At 35.2% G+C, this 16,440-nt stretch overlaps 2 protein-coding genes across 8 annotated transcripts; one reads left to right on the forward strand and one right to left on the reverse strand.

Annotated features, from left to right (window-relative positions):
* Nucleotides 1-5,109: 5,109 nt before the first annotated feature.
* Nucleotides 5,110-9,178, reverse strand: LOC112285372 (prolycopene isomerase 1, chloroplastic). Its single transcript, XM_024526130.3, has 10 exons — nucleotides 9,045-9,178; nucleotides 8,458-8,822; nucleotides 8,032-8,255; nucleotides 7,790-7,900; nucleotides 7,575-7,628; nucleotides 7,146-7,433; nucleotides 6,750-6,941; nucleotides 6,414-6,572; nucleotides 6,011-6,247; nucleotides 5,110-5,807 (listed from the first exon to the last, which is right to left on the reverse strand). The coding sequence occupies exons 2-10, from the start codon at nucleotides 8,705-8,707 to the stop codon at nucleotides 5,493-5,495; spliced, it is 1,830 nt and encodes a 609-aa protein (XP_024381898.1). The 5' UTR covers nucleotides 8,708-8,822; nucleotides 9,045-9,178; the 3' UTR covers nucleotides 5,110-5,492.
* Nucleotides 9,179-10,863: 1,685 nt separating this feature from the next.
* LOC112285318 (ATP-dependent (S)-NAD(P)H-hydrate dehydratase) lies at nucleotides 10,864-16,418 on the forward strand. 7 transcript variants are annotated; one of them, XR_016504353.1, is made up of 13 exons: nucleotides 10,864-11,153; nucleotides 12,248-12,636; nucleotides 13,011-13,087; nucleotides 13,372-13,481; nucleotides 13,721-13,844; nucleotides 14,116-14,178; nucleotides 14,402-14,592; nucleotides 14,750-14,871; nucleotides 15,026-15,087; nucleotides 15,253-15,319; nucleotides 15,463-15,540; nucleotides 15,711-15,842; nucleotides 16,040-16,418. XR_016504353.1 is itself a non-coding variant. In XM_090252277.1 (13 exons), the coding sequence occupies exons 3-13, from the start codon at nucleotides 12,255-12,257 to the stop codon at nucleotides 16,068-16,070; spliced, it is 1,317 nt and encodes a 438-aa protein (XP_090108403.1). In that variant the 5' UTR covers nucleotides 11,021-11,153; nucleotides 11,934-12,091; nucleotides 12,248-12,254; the 3' UTR covers nucleotides 16,071-16,418. The 7 variants fall into 7 exon arrangements, 6 of the variants coding, with proteins under 6 accessions (XP_073392044.1, XP_073392045.1, XP_024381789.1 ...); XM_090252277.1 differs by lacking the exon at nucleotides 14,750-14,871 and adding an exon at nucleotides 11,934-12,091 and having other exon boundaries at nucleotides 11,021-11,153; XM_090252278.1 differs by lacking the exon at nucleotides 14,750-14,871 and adding an exon at nucleotides 11,934-12,091 and having other exon boundaries at nucleotides 11,021-11,153; nucleotides 12,354-12,636.
* The last annotated feature ends 22 nt before the right edge of the window (nucleotides 16,419-16,440 follow it).

Consider the following 16,440-nt stretch of genomic DNA (forward strand, 5'->3'; position numbering starts at 1 on the left):
ATAAAATAGATAGTCTTATAGCAAGACTAAAATATAAACAAGACTCATGATAGCCTCACTATTATCTTTATATACACTAGCTACCAAAAATGCTTTGTAGAAGCCTTTCTACAAAGCATTCAAGGGCCACAAGGCTTACAGCCTAAGCATTTATTTGTAGATTGCTTTAAATCAACTTTCTAAAAAACTCATAGAAAAACCTATTTTAGCCATGTGGTATATCTTTGGAAATGTAAAGATCTAAAATGTATCTAAAAAATCTCCTCAAAGTTTCTTAAAGAATATTCTATCTATCTAACATGTTCTATCTACTTCTACTTCTATAATAATTGGTTTAGAATTGAATTATATTTTATAAGAATGTAGAATAGATATTTTAGAAATTAAAAGATTAATAGTAGTAGTAAAATACTCAAAAATAGATATTTTAGAAATTTAGGTACCTTCATTCTAATCAATTGATATAATGGTTCTTCTTTATATTATATTGACATTGAGTAATTGCTTTAAATAATTTTAAATGGTTTTTAATCCTAGATACTAATTTATATGTGATAAGGTTAATAAATTAAATAAATTATTTATAATAACATATAAAAGTAGGAGATTTTTTATTTTATATTTAATGCTATTAATATTAAGCAATTTAAAATATAGATACTAAAGAGTAGTAAGTATACATGATATAAAATTGATTTTACTTTAATGTGATAGGGTGCAAAACAACTTATGGCTCTAAATCCTTTTGCTCTAAAAATCAATAGTTACATTCTTAATCAAATCGATTTAAATTTATTTTAATTTAAATTTACTTGAGCTATGTACTTGGTTCTATTTTTTTTATAAAAAGAAATAGAATAACTCTTTTTCCTCTTTTATCTTCATTCAACTGAGGTCTTAATTTCTAATCATCATTACAACTTATATGTTTAAGGTTTTTGCTGATTGTTTTTAACATCATTTTTTTTCTTCTATAGCAATAATTCCTTCTTTTCTCTTGTAATTAATCCATCTAACGATGTGAGTAGAAGTTGTAATTATTCATATTTTTTTATTTAAGAAAAATTTGTATAAGTATAGAAATAGGCCCAAATTTGATATTTTATTTGTTAAAATTGGAAATTATTTAGTATAATTTTCAGTTAAATTTATAATTAATAAAAATAGAAATTTATATAAAAAAATCAGTATAATTATCAGTTAAATTTATCATTAATTAAATAATTGTCAGTTAAAATATTCTCAAGAAGATGTAAAGTGATTTTTTATTAATGATAAATTTCTATTGAGCTTAAATAAAATATATATCTCCAAATATAGTGACAAATATATTATTTTAATTAATTTAATAAATACAAATTTTAATAATGTAGCTTGTTCTTTTATCAAGTTTTATTATAAAAATTTGTATAATTTTTGATGGTATAAAGTCTTAACCTAAAAATATAATCTCAATATCCATTAAAGTATTTTTCAAATTCTTAAAGATATTTTTTTATTTAATGACTTTTAAAAAATAATAGTTCATTGATTCTAAAATTCTCTTGTACTAACTTGAAGTTTGTTATTGTAATTTAAGCCATGTTTTTGTTAAATTAGTTAAACATCATGCTTGATTTTATGGTCTATGATCTACCTATATCCACATTTGATGAAAATAATCCATACACTTTATAGCCAATATTTACACAAAGTATAGTATCTAGATAGACAGTGTATTAGTTATTACAAGAATCCAAGGAAACTAAGTGCAAAGCAAACAAAATTATATTTGAGCACAAAAAAGTTCAATACCACTCAAATGAATTGAACAAAGACTAGCATTTTTAGAAAGATTTTTAAGTTTCTTTTGGATTCATATGATGTATTAATAATAATTATAAATATTTCCTCATTTCAAAAAAAATAAAAATATATAGTGTTTTAAAAAGGAGATTTTATCTATGCAAAATATTTCTTATTGCTTCTACATATTTCTATAAATTTAAGTAATTTAGATAGTTCATTATCATTTTAATAATTAATTTTTTTAAAGATAAATTCTATAAAAATTACTAAAAATAACTCTTAATTTATAAATTGATAAAATCTAATATGTATATATACATATATATATATATATATATATATATATATGTATAATAGATGATATTTACTACGAATTCTAAAAAATATTTAAGAATATATTTGATACTAAAAAAATAATTGATAAGTTTTTCAAACTGTTGTTTATGTCTAATATCTCTAAAAAAAAATTTATGAAATTTTGATAAGATAAAACTTATAGTTGTGAAAATCCAAATAATTCATTAACTAATTTCAATATTATTATTTTGGAAACAAATTTGTTGTCTATTAAATTATTATATCAATTAAAAAAATAAAAAAGTTATAATTTGTTTTAAGAAACATTTTATTAATAACTTTGAAATGGATTATATTTTTATATAATTAAGAATAAATATCTTATTAAAAAAATAATTTTTTTTTGATCAATTTATAAGACATTTGTGTGGCTTTCATATATATTTAAAATATTTTTGAATTTTTATGTAAAATAAATTAATAGTTTTTTAAATCTAAGATTTCTTGTATTAAATTCTTTATGAATACCTATTCTTTTGATATTTTAAATATTCAATTAGCTAAAAGAAAATGTAAAAAAATAAGATGAATCTTTATTGATATATGTAATTACAAACAATATGAAATTATGTTAACCTAATTATGAATAAAAATTGGTTAAATTCCTTGATAATCAATCATATTATTAGATCATTTTTTTATTAATTATAAAAGATGGCCATATTTCATTGTTAATTTAAAAGATATATCTATGTAGGTCTTTTTATATTCTTGAAATCTTTTTAATTGAATTACTTATATTATATAATTAATCATTAAAAATAAATTTTAAAACTTATGAAAATTAATAAGTTAGTAATTAGAATTAACACATGCTACCAATTATTAGGTAATATTATCAATAAGGTTAAATTTGAATATTAAATAATATTAATCCATGTCAAAGATGTAAGATTTTTTAATTAATTTGGCAATGAGAATAAACTTTAACATCCATGCATAAAAAGTCTTGCCAAAGATGTTAGGCTTCCAAATTCTTTTAGCAATAATATCAAATTTGATTATCTTGGAATATTAAATTTTGTTAAAGATGGAAGACTTTCTAATTCATTTGATAATGACATAAGATTCAAAAATCAATCTATATCAAGCTTTGTCAAAGATATAAGATTTTTTTAATTTTTTCTAATAATTATGTCAAATCCAAACAACCCGCTAGATTAAATGATGTCAAAGATGTACAATTCTGCACTTCTTTTGGTAATTATGTCAACCTTGAGCAACAACTTCTATCACTTTTTTTTTCAAAGAAGTGAACTTTTTTAATATTCCAATTAAATTATCAATCTACAATATTTTCTTAAATTTAGTTTTTCAAAGAGATTAGACAATATATTGTTTTCAATACAATTTTAATGTTTAAACGTCCTTGCATATTTAATTCCAATAATATAGTATATCTAAATCTTAAATCTAAAAATTCAAGAAAGTAAGATTCTCTTATAAGGAAGATCTTGCCAAACTAGTCATTGTAAGACATTGGCTAACTTATGCTAATAGTAGATACAAGTAAACAAGATCAACCTTAAAAATAGTTCTTTTACATATATTTTGTTTATTGTCACATAATTTATCCTTTTACTTTCTTTTGATTGTACCAAAAAAATTATTGACACAACTATAGTGCTATCAAACTACATGATGTAGGCCATAGCTAAATAAGAATCTAGATATTACTTGGTACTAGATGAAGAAATAGTTTGAATATTTCCTTGCATTACAATATTTTGATAAATTCTAAATCTATAATCTTAAGTAAGTTTTTGAAGTTTTTGAAGTTTTTTTTTTTTTTTTTTTTTTTTTTTTTCTTAAAACCTCAAAGTAGGCATCCTACACCCTTCTTACTAATATTTAAGAAACTTCTAAAAATTGGTTACTCATCAATGAGCTACTCACAATATTTTAGGTAATTTTTCAACATCTTTATTTGTAGATACACTTGGATAACAAACATATGAGGTAAAAAATTTGAAGAACGAGCTAGATATATGTTTCGCAAAATTGTTAGATATGTTCTTCATTTAAATACATCAATATTCCAAAACCATCAAGTTTGTACTATATACATTTGGACAAAATTATAATGGAAAATATAATCCAGTCTTTGAATATAGTTTAATAGATGATCAATTAAAAGAAGAAAAACAATAGGAATTAGAGTTAATAATTGTTCTCTAATTTGTCTTGAGACATTGATCACAACAAGTGGTTAGTTTTTATTTATTTAATTCATAATAAAGATTAGAATAACTCCACAGAAAGAATCTACATTAATTTAAAATATTTCTACCTATATATTTCTTGTTCAATCTATCATCACTAACTAGTCCATGCTTGCATTAAATAGTAATGCTTTTCTTTTAGGAAAAATGTCTGTGGGGCATTTTATACCTAGAAGCTCATTTTAAAAAGCCATGGTTCAAAAGTTCCCCTAAATTCTCTTACTTGGTGGGAAAAAGCCCTCTATTAGAAGCCTTTGCTTATGGATACAACAATAAGAAGAGGCTATGAAATGGGCAAAATGATTTTTATTACAAGTCTAAATAAATTAGACCATATCTTAATTGAAATAATTTTAAGAAATTAGTTTCTTGTTTTTAATGATCATATTAATGAATCTCTTGATGTATCTTTTTTCTTTCTTTCTTTCTTTTTTTGAGAACAACCTCTTTGTAAAAAATCCCACAAAAATTCCGAGTTGCATAACTATTTCTGCAATGTAAGAAAAAGAAAAAGTGTATTTAACCCTCTCTTCTCATCTCAAAACTTTTGAACTTATTTTTCTGGATATAAAAGCAACTCAAAAAGTTCAATGAGGACACCTGATTATAACTAATCAAAATGTTTGAAAATTAATACTTTTCACCTTGCCCCCTTAAAATAAAGTGCCCACAATGTAACAACTTAGACTAAGAGAAAATTGAACAACTCACAGAACAGTCTTCATACTCTAAATCATGTGGCTACACCGAATACGAGCTAGGATATATGAATTCAATGGTCATTCGGTTGGAGGCCGAAACTAAAGAATAGCTCCAACAGACACCATAATTACAAGCATAAATCAAATGATCGAGAATCTACAACTACAAAGGTGCTTGAGCTTTCAAAGTCTTCGAGAATTGTTTCAACTGTTTCCGGAGCGCTAAACAGTCGATGCGATTCAATACTTTTGCAACGCAATTCAAACCCTTCCATAAATGTAGAATTCGTTGCATTCGAGGAGCCAATTTACAGTCCTGCAAATGCACTGCTAACCTTACAGTCTGCTAAAGATTAATCGTAATATTGATGACAAATGAGTTACCTATTCTGAATCATCGTGAAAAATAAATATATAGAAAAACTTAAAGCCCAAGGGCTTCCAGGAGTTTAGTGTGGTCCGAGACGTCTGCCAAAGTGTTCGCTGTGACGAGCCCGCTTGCGGCTACAGCTGGGATTCCGATTCCTGGGAATATGGAGTCCCCACAACAGAGGAGACCTTCAATAGGAGTTGCCGGCATCGGAAACAGGCCTTTTCCAGCGCGGATGGCTGGCCCGTAGGTGCCTCGCTTACGCCGAAGATATCTTTCATGTGTTAGCGGTGTTCCCACAAGCTTTACTTCACAGCTGTCGCGCGAAAAGCTTGGCCCAAGTGCTTTCTCCACAGCTTTCCACAATACCTGGTCAACATTCGCAGAGAAAACCATTCACCTCAACATTTCTGTAAACAATACTCATGAAATATTTGTGAGCTAAAAAATGTATCATTTTCTGAAGGTTGTGTATGCGCAGTACTTAATGATGCTGAAGCCCATTCGCAACCTTTCCATTTCGGAATAGACCAGAAAGACAATGTTCCGGGTGCAGTAAGGAGAAAAAGAACCTCAGCTCGCTGGGCTTTCAACAGCCGGTAAACTTCGCTTTTGCGATCCAGACCTTCCCATAAGGCATATGGCTCCGTGCCGGGTGTGTAAGCATGTAATACATGTTTCCCTGGAGGTGCCAGCGATGGGTCGAGTACACTTGGGATAGAGATGAGAACAACGTTCTGCGGAGCGTCCACCCCAGGCGTCCAATCGTTCACCACAATATAGTGAATTTGTAGGTCACTTGGAAGGTTCTGCGGAAAAGAGAAAATATTCTATTACAACCCCGAAGATAAGACACTAGAATGTAAGTGATTGACAAGCTGGTAAAAAAAACATTAAAATAGAATAAAGTTGTAAAATAAATCAATGGCAACAAAACTGACTAGAGATCGTCTCTTTCGAATTAAGATTGATCACCTTGGCATCAATCCCTAGATGGAGATGCATGAAAGAATCACATTGGGGTGTACTTTCAGCTCGAGTCCGAAGTTCCATAGGGAGGTCTCTCGGAGGAATCATAGGAACAGTATCCCATGTTGATGCATTGCTGATCACTGCCTTGCGGGCACGAATAACCTTCATTACAGCATAGCAAAACCTCATTAGAGAGGATACAAACATATCTTGCGGATGCATTCATTCATGATCTTACAGCATAATAGTAAGACTTTCTGAATGGAGGCTGAACTGTTTCCTAAAATTGATTCAATTTTCTAATGGGAGATTACACTGAGCCGGTAGCAAAATGCCTACCTGTCCGTTTCTGAGCTTTACGCCTACAGCACGACCTTTTTCAATGAGAATAGTGTCAACATGTGAGTTGAGGGAGAGACGACCCTTGTATTTCTTCAAGCCTCGCACCAGGGCGTCGATAATGGCCCCAGTGCCACCTCGTGGATACTCTAACATACACCCTGGTTTGTACCACTCTCCAAACATATAGACCTGAGAAAGAATTAGCATAAATGCGATTAACGATAAAATCAACCATCTTCCACGTTTGCAGATGTTATGAAACGATGTAAGAAGTTGCGAGATGTACCATGCTAGACATTTCGAAGAGTACATCGTCTTTGTACGTGCTTTGATAGAAGAGGCAAGTCTATGCAGAATATTTCAAAAACAGAGATGTAAGAGCTGGAATGTTACCACTTCTGCAGCGAGCGTTCCGTCCGCCTTCACACCAGAAAGGAGGAATGACAGCAGATCTACCCAATTACGCACGAACGGATTGCGGATCTCGAGGGAGTCCACAAGCACAGAAAAGGGCCCCAGCAACTTCCCAGCTCCGCTTAAGCCTTGTGGCCCCAATTGTAAGAGAGTTTTCAACACTGAAGGTCCATAGCGCCCTAAGGTAGTGATTAGGGCCCCCCAGTCAGTGCGTATGGCTGCTGGGGGAAGCGCCATAGCAGCTGTCGACAGAGGAAGAACTGCTTCCTGTACTCATAAGCATCATATGCACATGTTAAATCTCTGCGAAACTATAAGACGCAGAAAGTGAGAATTCTGAAAACACGATGGATGCAAAATCAAGTGGGAGCTCTGATGAGATATTTGAACTTAAGCAATTGACTAAACCTGAAGCTTGCGCCAGTCTGCCACAGCATCTGGTCCAGCAACTTGCAGTAAATCCTGCAATGTAAACATACAGACATCATGTAATTAATGTACTCAAATCTAGAGCACAAGTATTATCTTGGACAGTCTTTGACCTAATTCAGCACATTTCATCCTGGGAAAGATTCATGTGAAGTATCAAGCTGTGGAGGAAAGGAAGGAGCTGTTAAGGATACCTTGTAAAATTCAGTGGGACCAATCCGGGAAAGAAACTGCCCTTCGGGAACATGAACCATCCATGAGTTGTATTGCACGCAGTCAACTGGCTCCCCGAGGGCATCCAACACCTACAATGCGGAATTCAATGTCCACTACCAATCGGCTCGTCCGCATTAAAATTTGGCTTTCTTGCATACACAATTCAACGGATTTGCGAGGTTTTCTAGACCGGACAAGAGATTAGATTGGGTTGGCGAACCTGTGCTAAAGGGTTAGCCTGCGGTCCACGAGATGAAAGTCCCGAAAACAGGGATGGCCCTGAATCGAAGTGATATCCTTTGATGTCAAAAGAATGTGCAGCTCCTCCAGGGATGTCATGGCTCTCCAACACAAGTACGTCCTGTCCGTAACGCGCAAGTAGCCCGCCACAGCACAAGCCTCCGACGCCGCTGCCAATGATTACAATGTCCGCTTCCACCTTCTCTGCGGAATAATGAATTATAAAATCTGATGTTTCCGCAACCAGTGAATCGATTCCCAGCTAATTTCAACAGTAACGCTGAATTGAATCTCAAATTCGTAACTACTGTGACATATCCAAGAATTAAGCCTACGGTTGCGAGCTTGTGTGGATCCTCATGAAAACTAAAGATATCTTAGTTTGTAGCTGCAATGTCAGTCATACCTGCTTCAGGGTCCGGAATGGCTACACCAGGCGCCTTCTCTTCTATCATAGCTGCAACCACACCCCTTGAAATCCGCCTGGCATTACTTTCGAAACGTCTTCCCTTCCGTAGAGGCGACGAATCAGCACCGGCTGGTCCACTTGCAAACAGCTGAACTTCATTAAACCTGAAGAGAGGCGCCTTCGGGGCAGACAAAGCTGCTGCTGCTGATGCTACTACTACTACTCCCCTACACGCCGCCATATCCATGGCAAAGGACTAACTCCTCGGATGAGGTTCAGCAAATTCACCTCAACACGAGCTCGAAGACTGGTCCAGTGTGACTTTCTCCACTAGCGACGCACGGAGTGCAAAAATCCGCTCACTATAATTCGCACCAGATACAACCAATCGTCATGCCGATCAAATACAGGCGGAACGAAAACGCGTCAGCGACACCATCACAACACTGTCAACGACGAATTACATTGGTGTGTAGTGGTACACAAGGCAGCAACAACCTCTAATTCATGCCAAATAGACTATTACTGCTCATCAATCTCACATAAAACCGCGCCAGAATCAGAGTTCGAGTGAGAGAAATTACAGAGTATTCGGGAATTGGAGGGGAGGATTCATGGCGTCGCTGCGAAAAGAAGCGCTTCCACGTCGCGTTGCCCTGCACCTCAGACTTCGACGCCTTCACGGTTTTGGAAAAGCGCGCAGCAATGCCGCTCCAACCCCCCGCCATCATTATTTCGAATCCTGCTCGCATGTCTCGCGTCTGGCGCCGTCGTCGCCGTTCGCCTGGCCCTGGACGGCAATCTCCGTCCGACTACTATCGACGGCGATTTTGACAGCGATGGTGATACCAACTGCGAGGTTAAATATGGTTCATTAATGGTTTCAACTGAGCTATGTTGAATACAAGGTTTAATTCAACGACATCGAACCTCTATATATCTTTGTTCCTAGTATAAAAGTAATATGTTGCACTTTTGAATGTGTAAAAGGTTTTGGTTTATTGTGTTTAAAACTGCAGGTGTTTTCATTTAGTTTAGTTTTAGTTTTAGTTTTTTTTTTTTTTTTTTTTTTTTTTTTGTGAGTATGAATGACATAGAAGAAGGTTTTCCAATGCACAAAATATAGTACATAAATGTTCATTTATGTTATGCATATTTACATATACATATTTAGGGGAATGTTAAACAGATTCATGCTTTTACTAAATTGACCCACCCTTTATGAAGAATATGGTAATCCTCATGAGTGTGGTTGGTTTTCATTGGTTGCAATTCCAATAGTAGAGAAATGAACCTAGAGTATTTTATTTTATTTTTTCATTTTTCATGATGGTTAAGGTGGGTGAGTTGATTTAGTAAAAACTTGGATCTATTTAATATTCTTCTATATTAATTTTTATATACACAATCCATGTACAAAGCACTGAAATTCATAATTTTAAAATACTTGGATTTTTTGCTTTATCCACTTACTATTTATAAACTTTCAGTTTGAATATTTTTTCCAAAATTATTCTGTGACAACCATAAAACTTTATTGCAGCAAACATAGATTTAGTTTCCAATAGAATCAAATAAACTTTCATTTAACATCATTAAGTTCTTTTAAAAATATTACACTGTAATTTTCGACTGATTTGCATCTTGTAATTTTATATTCTTTTGTACACCTTTTGAAGGAAAATTCATTTCAAAATTATTTGTCAATTAATTAAATAAATAATGTCTCTTGATTTCTTGTACATTCCTGTCAACATGTGTTCTATTGAAAGGATTTGTGCATATTTATTAAACACAATAGCGACCTATATATATATATATATATATATATGTGTGTGTGTGTGTGTATACGTACATACATACACATTTTTTTTATTTTATTTTAAAGTGATTATGTTTCAAAGAAAAATCATCCATTAAAATATAATTTATCTTGTTTTTTAAGGAATGCTTTTATGAAATTCTCTAAAATCAAATTGTTTTTTCTGCTTCTCATGTATGGCCCCTTGTATTTTTTTTAAATGTAAGTGGTGAAACAACTATTTCACATACAAAGATTTGGCACATGTGGAGATATGTTACACAATTGCACTATTTCAATTCACCATTACTTTTGGTAATCATTAACTTCTCACTTACTTTTTTATCATATAGAAATCATTTGGGAAGTTAGCTATAATATCCCAATATTTTTAGTTTTTATCTCTTTTTAATTTCATACTTTTATCAAGGTGTAACTAACATGGGCACCATCCTAATGTATTAGTTTCTTTGTCAAATTTTGAAACATCCTTTGTGGAGATATGCATGACCTTTTTTAATCAAGTTTTTGATTTAAAAAAATAAAATAAAATTGTATGTAAACTATGTGTAATGTGATATATATCCCAACCTGCCGATCTCTCATCAGGGCATCAAATGGAAAGGAAGTCAAACCTATGCATCAACGGACACCACAGGGTATCAATCCAAAAACGGGCAACAAAGGATATCAATCCAACGAGCAAGCGTACGGTGACGAAGGAACGAGTGTCCACATGTCTTCAGTCATGCACAGAAGGGCCGCTGCTCTTCATCACCTGGCAACATTTGAGCTCTCAATCGACTCGCCCATTCACATTCACAGTGTTTTCCACCGCAAAGGCGAGTCTGCAACCCATTGTTTCGATTAGAACAAACCTCAATTCTTACAGGTGGGTGAATTTCCAGTTTCTGCTGCGATTAGGTTGGAGTTTTTTAGTTTGTGGTGAGGCAGATGGTGGTCGCGGCCATGAAATTGATGTTGAATGCATGGAGGGAGTAGGTAGTGTTGTTGTGCCTCCCGATCGTGAAACGGAGAGACTCGGGGTCTGCTCTGGCTGGCCAACTTGCATCTAGTGGTTGTTAATAAAGAATCGAGGCGACTTGGTGCGAATCCGTGGGTATGGAGGAACCGCAGCTCTCACGTGTAGAGGAGATAGCGGAGGAAGTAATGAGCAATGAGCGACTAGCGCAGCGGAGAGAAGTAGAAGAACTTGAGAGAGCTGCGTGTCGTTTCGATGGAACACGATTGGAAGTTGTAGCTGATGAGGTTTTGTTCCGTGCCTGATAACCACTATCTTTTCAGAATAATCATCTTGCTCGACCTTTAATCTAGATTCGACGCTGGTGATTAAGGTTCAAGTGGTTGGTTCCTTGGGCTTGTATCGAATAATTTTCCTTCACTCGATAGGTCTATCGTTGAGAAAATCGCTACCACGTACGTATCCCAATTTCACTAATTCAGAGCTTGTCCCGTAGATTGCGGCACATTTTGAGAAAGAGAATGTAGCACATTCATTCTTCTGTTTAGCATTGAAGATTAAAAGTAGGTTCTGCAATTTTGAAGCGAAGGCATCAGTATAACGACAGGAATATGTTACTCATCAATGAGCAGGAGAACCTTAACTGTTTATGCAATTTTTGTTTATGCACATGAGCTTTTCATTTTACAGATCCATGCGCGCTTCTAAGCATTCTTCTCTCCGAAGATTTCGTATTGATTTCTTTTGAGATTCTTTGACCCCTCGAGTTTTCATTGGAGATCAAACTGTCTTGTTCGTGATTTTAAAACCTAGATCCGAGCATGAATTAGTTTATAGAGGCCATTGAGGTAATTCTCCTCTACATTATAGTAATTAGGTTAGTCACGTTAGGCGTTACTTCCTGAAACGTTGTTTACAATTTTTTGGTTTATTTGAGGGACCATGTTCATGACATGACGACTTTTCTGAATTGTACCGGTGGTTGTGAGCACTTGCTTTCACAGCGAGAGAATGCAGAGTGCCTCCTTTTTAGTTTTGCGCACGCGTCTGAACTTCAGCTTAATGGCGTCTCAAGGCTGTGTGACTCAATTCTCTTTTCATCCTCCACAGTTGTTGAGATCACTCCCAGGGCAGAGGCAATGCCCGAAGCTTAGACGAGCTCGACAGTACGCGTATTCAACTGATTCATCATCAACCTCATCGTCATCTCCTTACTCGTCGGGTAGTTCCACGCGTAGCAGCCATACTCCACGGACGAGGGATCCGGAGCCTAGAAGGAGTCTGCAGGTGGGCGCAGCGATGGGCGGCAATTCCACTGAGCTTCAGAAGATATTACCAGCTTTGGAGAAAGTTGTTCCTGTTCTAGCCCCTGGTCGCCACAAAGGACAAGCTGGTAAGCTTAAACTTTTAGGATCATGTGCTGCACTTCCAATCAGTCTGAAGCCCAGAAACTTGAACAATTGTAGTGTTCTGAATGTGCAATTAATGTTGATTGGTGCAGTGTGCAATCCCAGTGGCCACGCTTTTTTGGATTGTCATATTAGGTCCCGGACACACATAGATTGTTGAGCCCTTTCAATCTGTTGGGATTATTCTTTATTTCACTATGTGACACAGTATAAAAAAATTTCCTTTGCTGAGGGACTCCAAAATACAAAACTTTCTTCGAATACCTTCCAACTCATTTCAGGAGAAAACATCTTACGGCTTTTTCGTTGAGAATCGAATCGCTCGGACGTTACTTATTTCCAAAAAATGGGTTTGTAGGAAAAATTGCTGTTATTGGAGGCTGCAGGGAGTACACAGGGGCACCATATTTTGCTGCTATATCAGCTTTGAAAATGGTCAGTTAATCGTACGCCTTTGAATTGGTTTTCAGAGAGCACTTGGTGCTGAGAATATATTGACGTTTATGTCTTACGAGAGCTGTTGGTAGTTGCACTTGCTTTTTATCGTCGATGTAACAAGTAAATAATGATTTTTCTATGTTGCTTGCATCATCTTTTATTTCAGTATCAACATGATGGTTCTAATTTTATTTTATTTTATGTGCAACTGAGAATAACGTGGTACTTTCCATGTTGTAAGTAAAGTTTGAATAACACGGATAGTGGTTGGTGGGGTTCAGGGGGCAGATCTAGCACATGTATTCTGCACATCTGGGGCTGCGACTGTTATTAAGAGTTATAGTCCTGAATTGATTGTGCATCCCGTTCTTCATGAATCGTATGATGTAGGGTAAATTCCATCATTGAACTCTGTTGTTAAGGCTTGATTATTCAAGTATTAGTAACTAAGGAATCGTGAAAACAATCGTCCTCCTTGGCTCTATGGAAAATGGTAATTTTATTAAATGAATTGTCATTGGCTGTGTTACAAGACAAATCGGTCTCATTCGCAAACCTTAAAAGTATTCTACTTGACTCGAAGGTTCAACATTACTAATCTGACTTCAATTGTATGCTTTTGCCGTGCAGAGAAATTGGAGAGGAGGAGATTAGTGGTTTGAAAGATAAAGTACTTGCAGAAGTTGGAAAGTGGCTACAACGGTTTGATTGTATTGTAATTGGTCCTGGCCTTGGTCGTGACCCCATACTTCTGGTACACTCCATGGGCAACTCTCAATGCATAGAAATACTTTGTGGTCTGCATGTCTGGAAGGAAATACATTATTACTCATGTTCAAACGAAGATGATTAAACGTTCAAAATAATTGGTAGATCTGTAGTAAGTCAATTGAGAAGGTCATCATCCTTTACCGCTCTTGACTTTCCATCTCGTAGACATGTTGTCCCGCTGCATTGTGCACAACCTTAATGGCTTGAATATCTTCGGCAATATGAAGCGTGTGTTGTGTTTAAAATGAAAACAGGACTGTGTCGCTGCTATTATTGAGGAAGCGAAATTCAAGAACATTCCTCTTGTGCTGGATGGGGTAACCTCTCACGACTTTTAATCCGAATTGGTTCCATGCGCATCACCATGATTACGGGTTTGTGGGACATAGCGTGTTCAATCATGTCAAGAGTGCGGATGTTCCCTCACGAATATTTTTAAGGGTCGTTTTTCATTATCGACCTCTAAATAGATGTTGTATGATTGAGATTTTCATGGTCTGTGTTCAAAAGAAATCTCATGGACAAATCATTTTTACGCAGGACGGATTGTTCTTGGTGACAAACCAGCCTGAATTAATTATTGGGTATCCTCTTGCAATTCTGACTCCAAATGTTATGGAGCACAAGCGGCTCGTCGCAAAGATTGTTGGAGAAAGAGATCAGAATGTTCCACAAAATCCGGAGGTATCCAATGAAGATCTTCCCGGCCAGCTGCAAGACCTTGCGAAAAGGTCAGTAGTAGACCCGGAAGTAGTATTGAATGAAGATCTTAAAAATCCGAAGGAAGCATTGAATGAAGATCTTGAAAATCCGAAGGAAGTATTGAATGAAGATGTCCCTGGCCAGCTGATAGAACTTGCTAAAAAGTTTTCATTAGCTGACCCGCAGAGGTTATCGAATGAAGATATTTCTGGCGAGCTAATAGGACTTGCTAAGAAATTTTCCTTAATAAAAAGCCAAGAAACAAAGAATGAAGATGTTCCCGGTCAGCTGCAAGAACTTGCTAAAAAGTAACTATTAACTTGATAAAAATTAAGCAACATTAATACCTAGAATGTAGTAGTTTCTTCATGTTTGAGCTCTGGTACATTCTTAGTACATACTCCTGCTATTGGTTTTATCGCGTCATCTTATCACTGACTGAAGCTTATTGTTGCCGAACAGGATGGAGGGTGTTACTATTCTACAGAAAGGCAAAACGGACTACATTAGTGATGGTAAAACAGGTGCGTACCTCTGACATATACCTAAACCAGTTTGTACTTATTATTAGAAATTAAATTGTGATACGAGCTTCATAATTTCTATCCTCGACCATAATTTCTGTATCAGACTTCTTTTTGTTTTTCTCCTAGAGTGAGGCATTCTAATTTAGAGTTCATGTGTTGCAGTTTTAAGTTCGGATTATTATGGCTCTCCCCGACGTTGTGGTGGCCAAGGTGATGTGCTTTCTGGCAGGTAAGAATTGTTATAAGAAAAAAAGTATGGTATTTTATCTATCTATTTATTTATTTGTACTAGTTAAGATATTGGATCATGTACAACTTCTATTTCAAATATCTGGACAGATCTTCACCTATGTTGGCCTAACTTGGATGCAGCACTGCCGTTTTTGTGTCCTGGGCCAAAGAATATTTTAGCAATGAGAATGCTGCTGGCAAGAAGGAAGTCGAAGAAAGGTGGGAACATGTAGATGAGTGGTGGATCTATAGTTTACATTACTTTGTTGGTCTGGAATTTCTGCCCAGCAATGAGGTGGATAACTTGTAATTCAGTGTTTAAAGTCAACTACAATTTGAAATTATTTCGATAATAAGAACTGGACGGACGCTTTGATGGCACTAAACAGGGTCTCTAATAACCCAACAATGGTTGGCGCACTGGCGGGATCTCTACTATGTCGGAAGTCCGCTGCAAACGCGTTTGCTCAGCACAAACGAGCCACTACTACGACCAACATCATTGAGTATCTTGGTCACAGGTTGTTTACCTTTATGCTGAGGTTCTACTGAAGGTTTCTGATGCCATGCCTTAAGAATATTCGAAGCTCTTCGTGCGTCTCTGAATCATACAATTTCTTATGTCCTGATTTTCTGTAGTTTATTCCGTACATATGTAATCATTTTGGGAGAATAATACCTTGCTTAAGTGAGGTTGTTTTTCATGTGGTATTAACAGCATGGACGAACTTTTTCCTCTTCCTCAATAACTTCCTTCTTGCGGCTGGAAATCGATGCGAAGCTGTCATTTTTGCCCGCCAACCCCAGTGGCGGCGCTTGTGGCTGATGTTGATAATTCTTGCTCGTTACGAGGAACAAGTAAAGCTTTGGTGATATGCAAGAAGAAGGGCACTAAATCTTTCCAGGTTCAGTCTTGTAGGTTGGCATGCGTTGTTGCTGGAGAATGTAATCTGAATTATCATAGTAAGTAAAGTTCCTCTCATGATTGTTCAGAATAAAGCCAGGTTGTTGCGCTTGCCCTCAAAGCGTAGAAACCATGTCTCGTTCTCGATCAACGAGTTGCAAGTCGGGTCCATTTCGGACGTGTTCACTGCAAACCATAATGTTGTGTCAGAACGA

Source organism: Physcomitrium patens, chromosome 8, assembly GCF_059467195.1.
Source record: "Physcomitrium patens ecotype Gransden chromosome 8, ASM5946719v1, whole genome shotgun sequence".
In the NCBI taxonomy this organism is placed as follows: Eukaryota; Viridiplantae; Streptophyta; class Bryopsida; order Funariales; family Funariaceae; genus Physcomitrium; species Physcomitrium patens.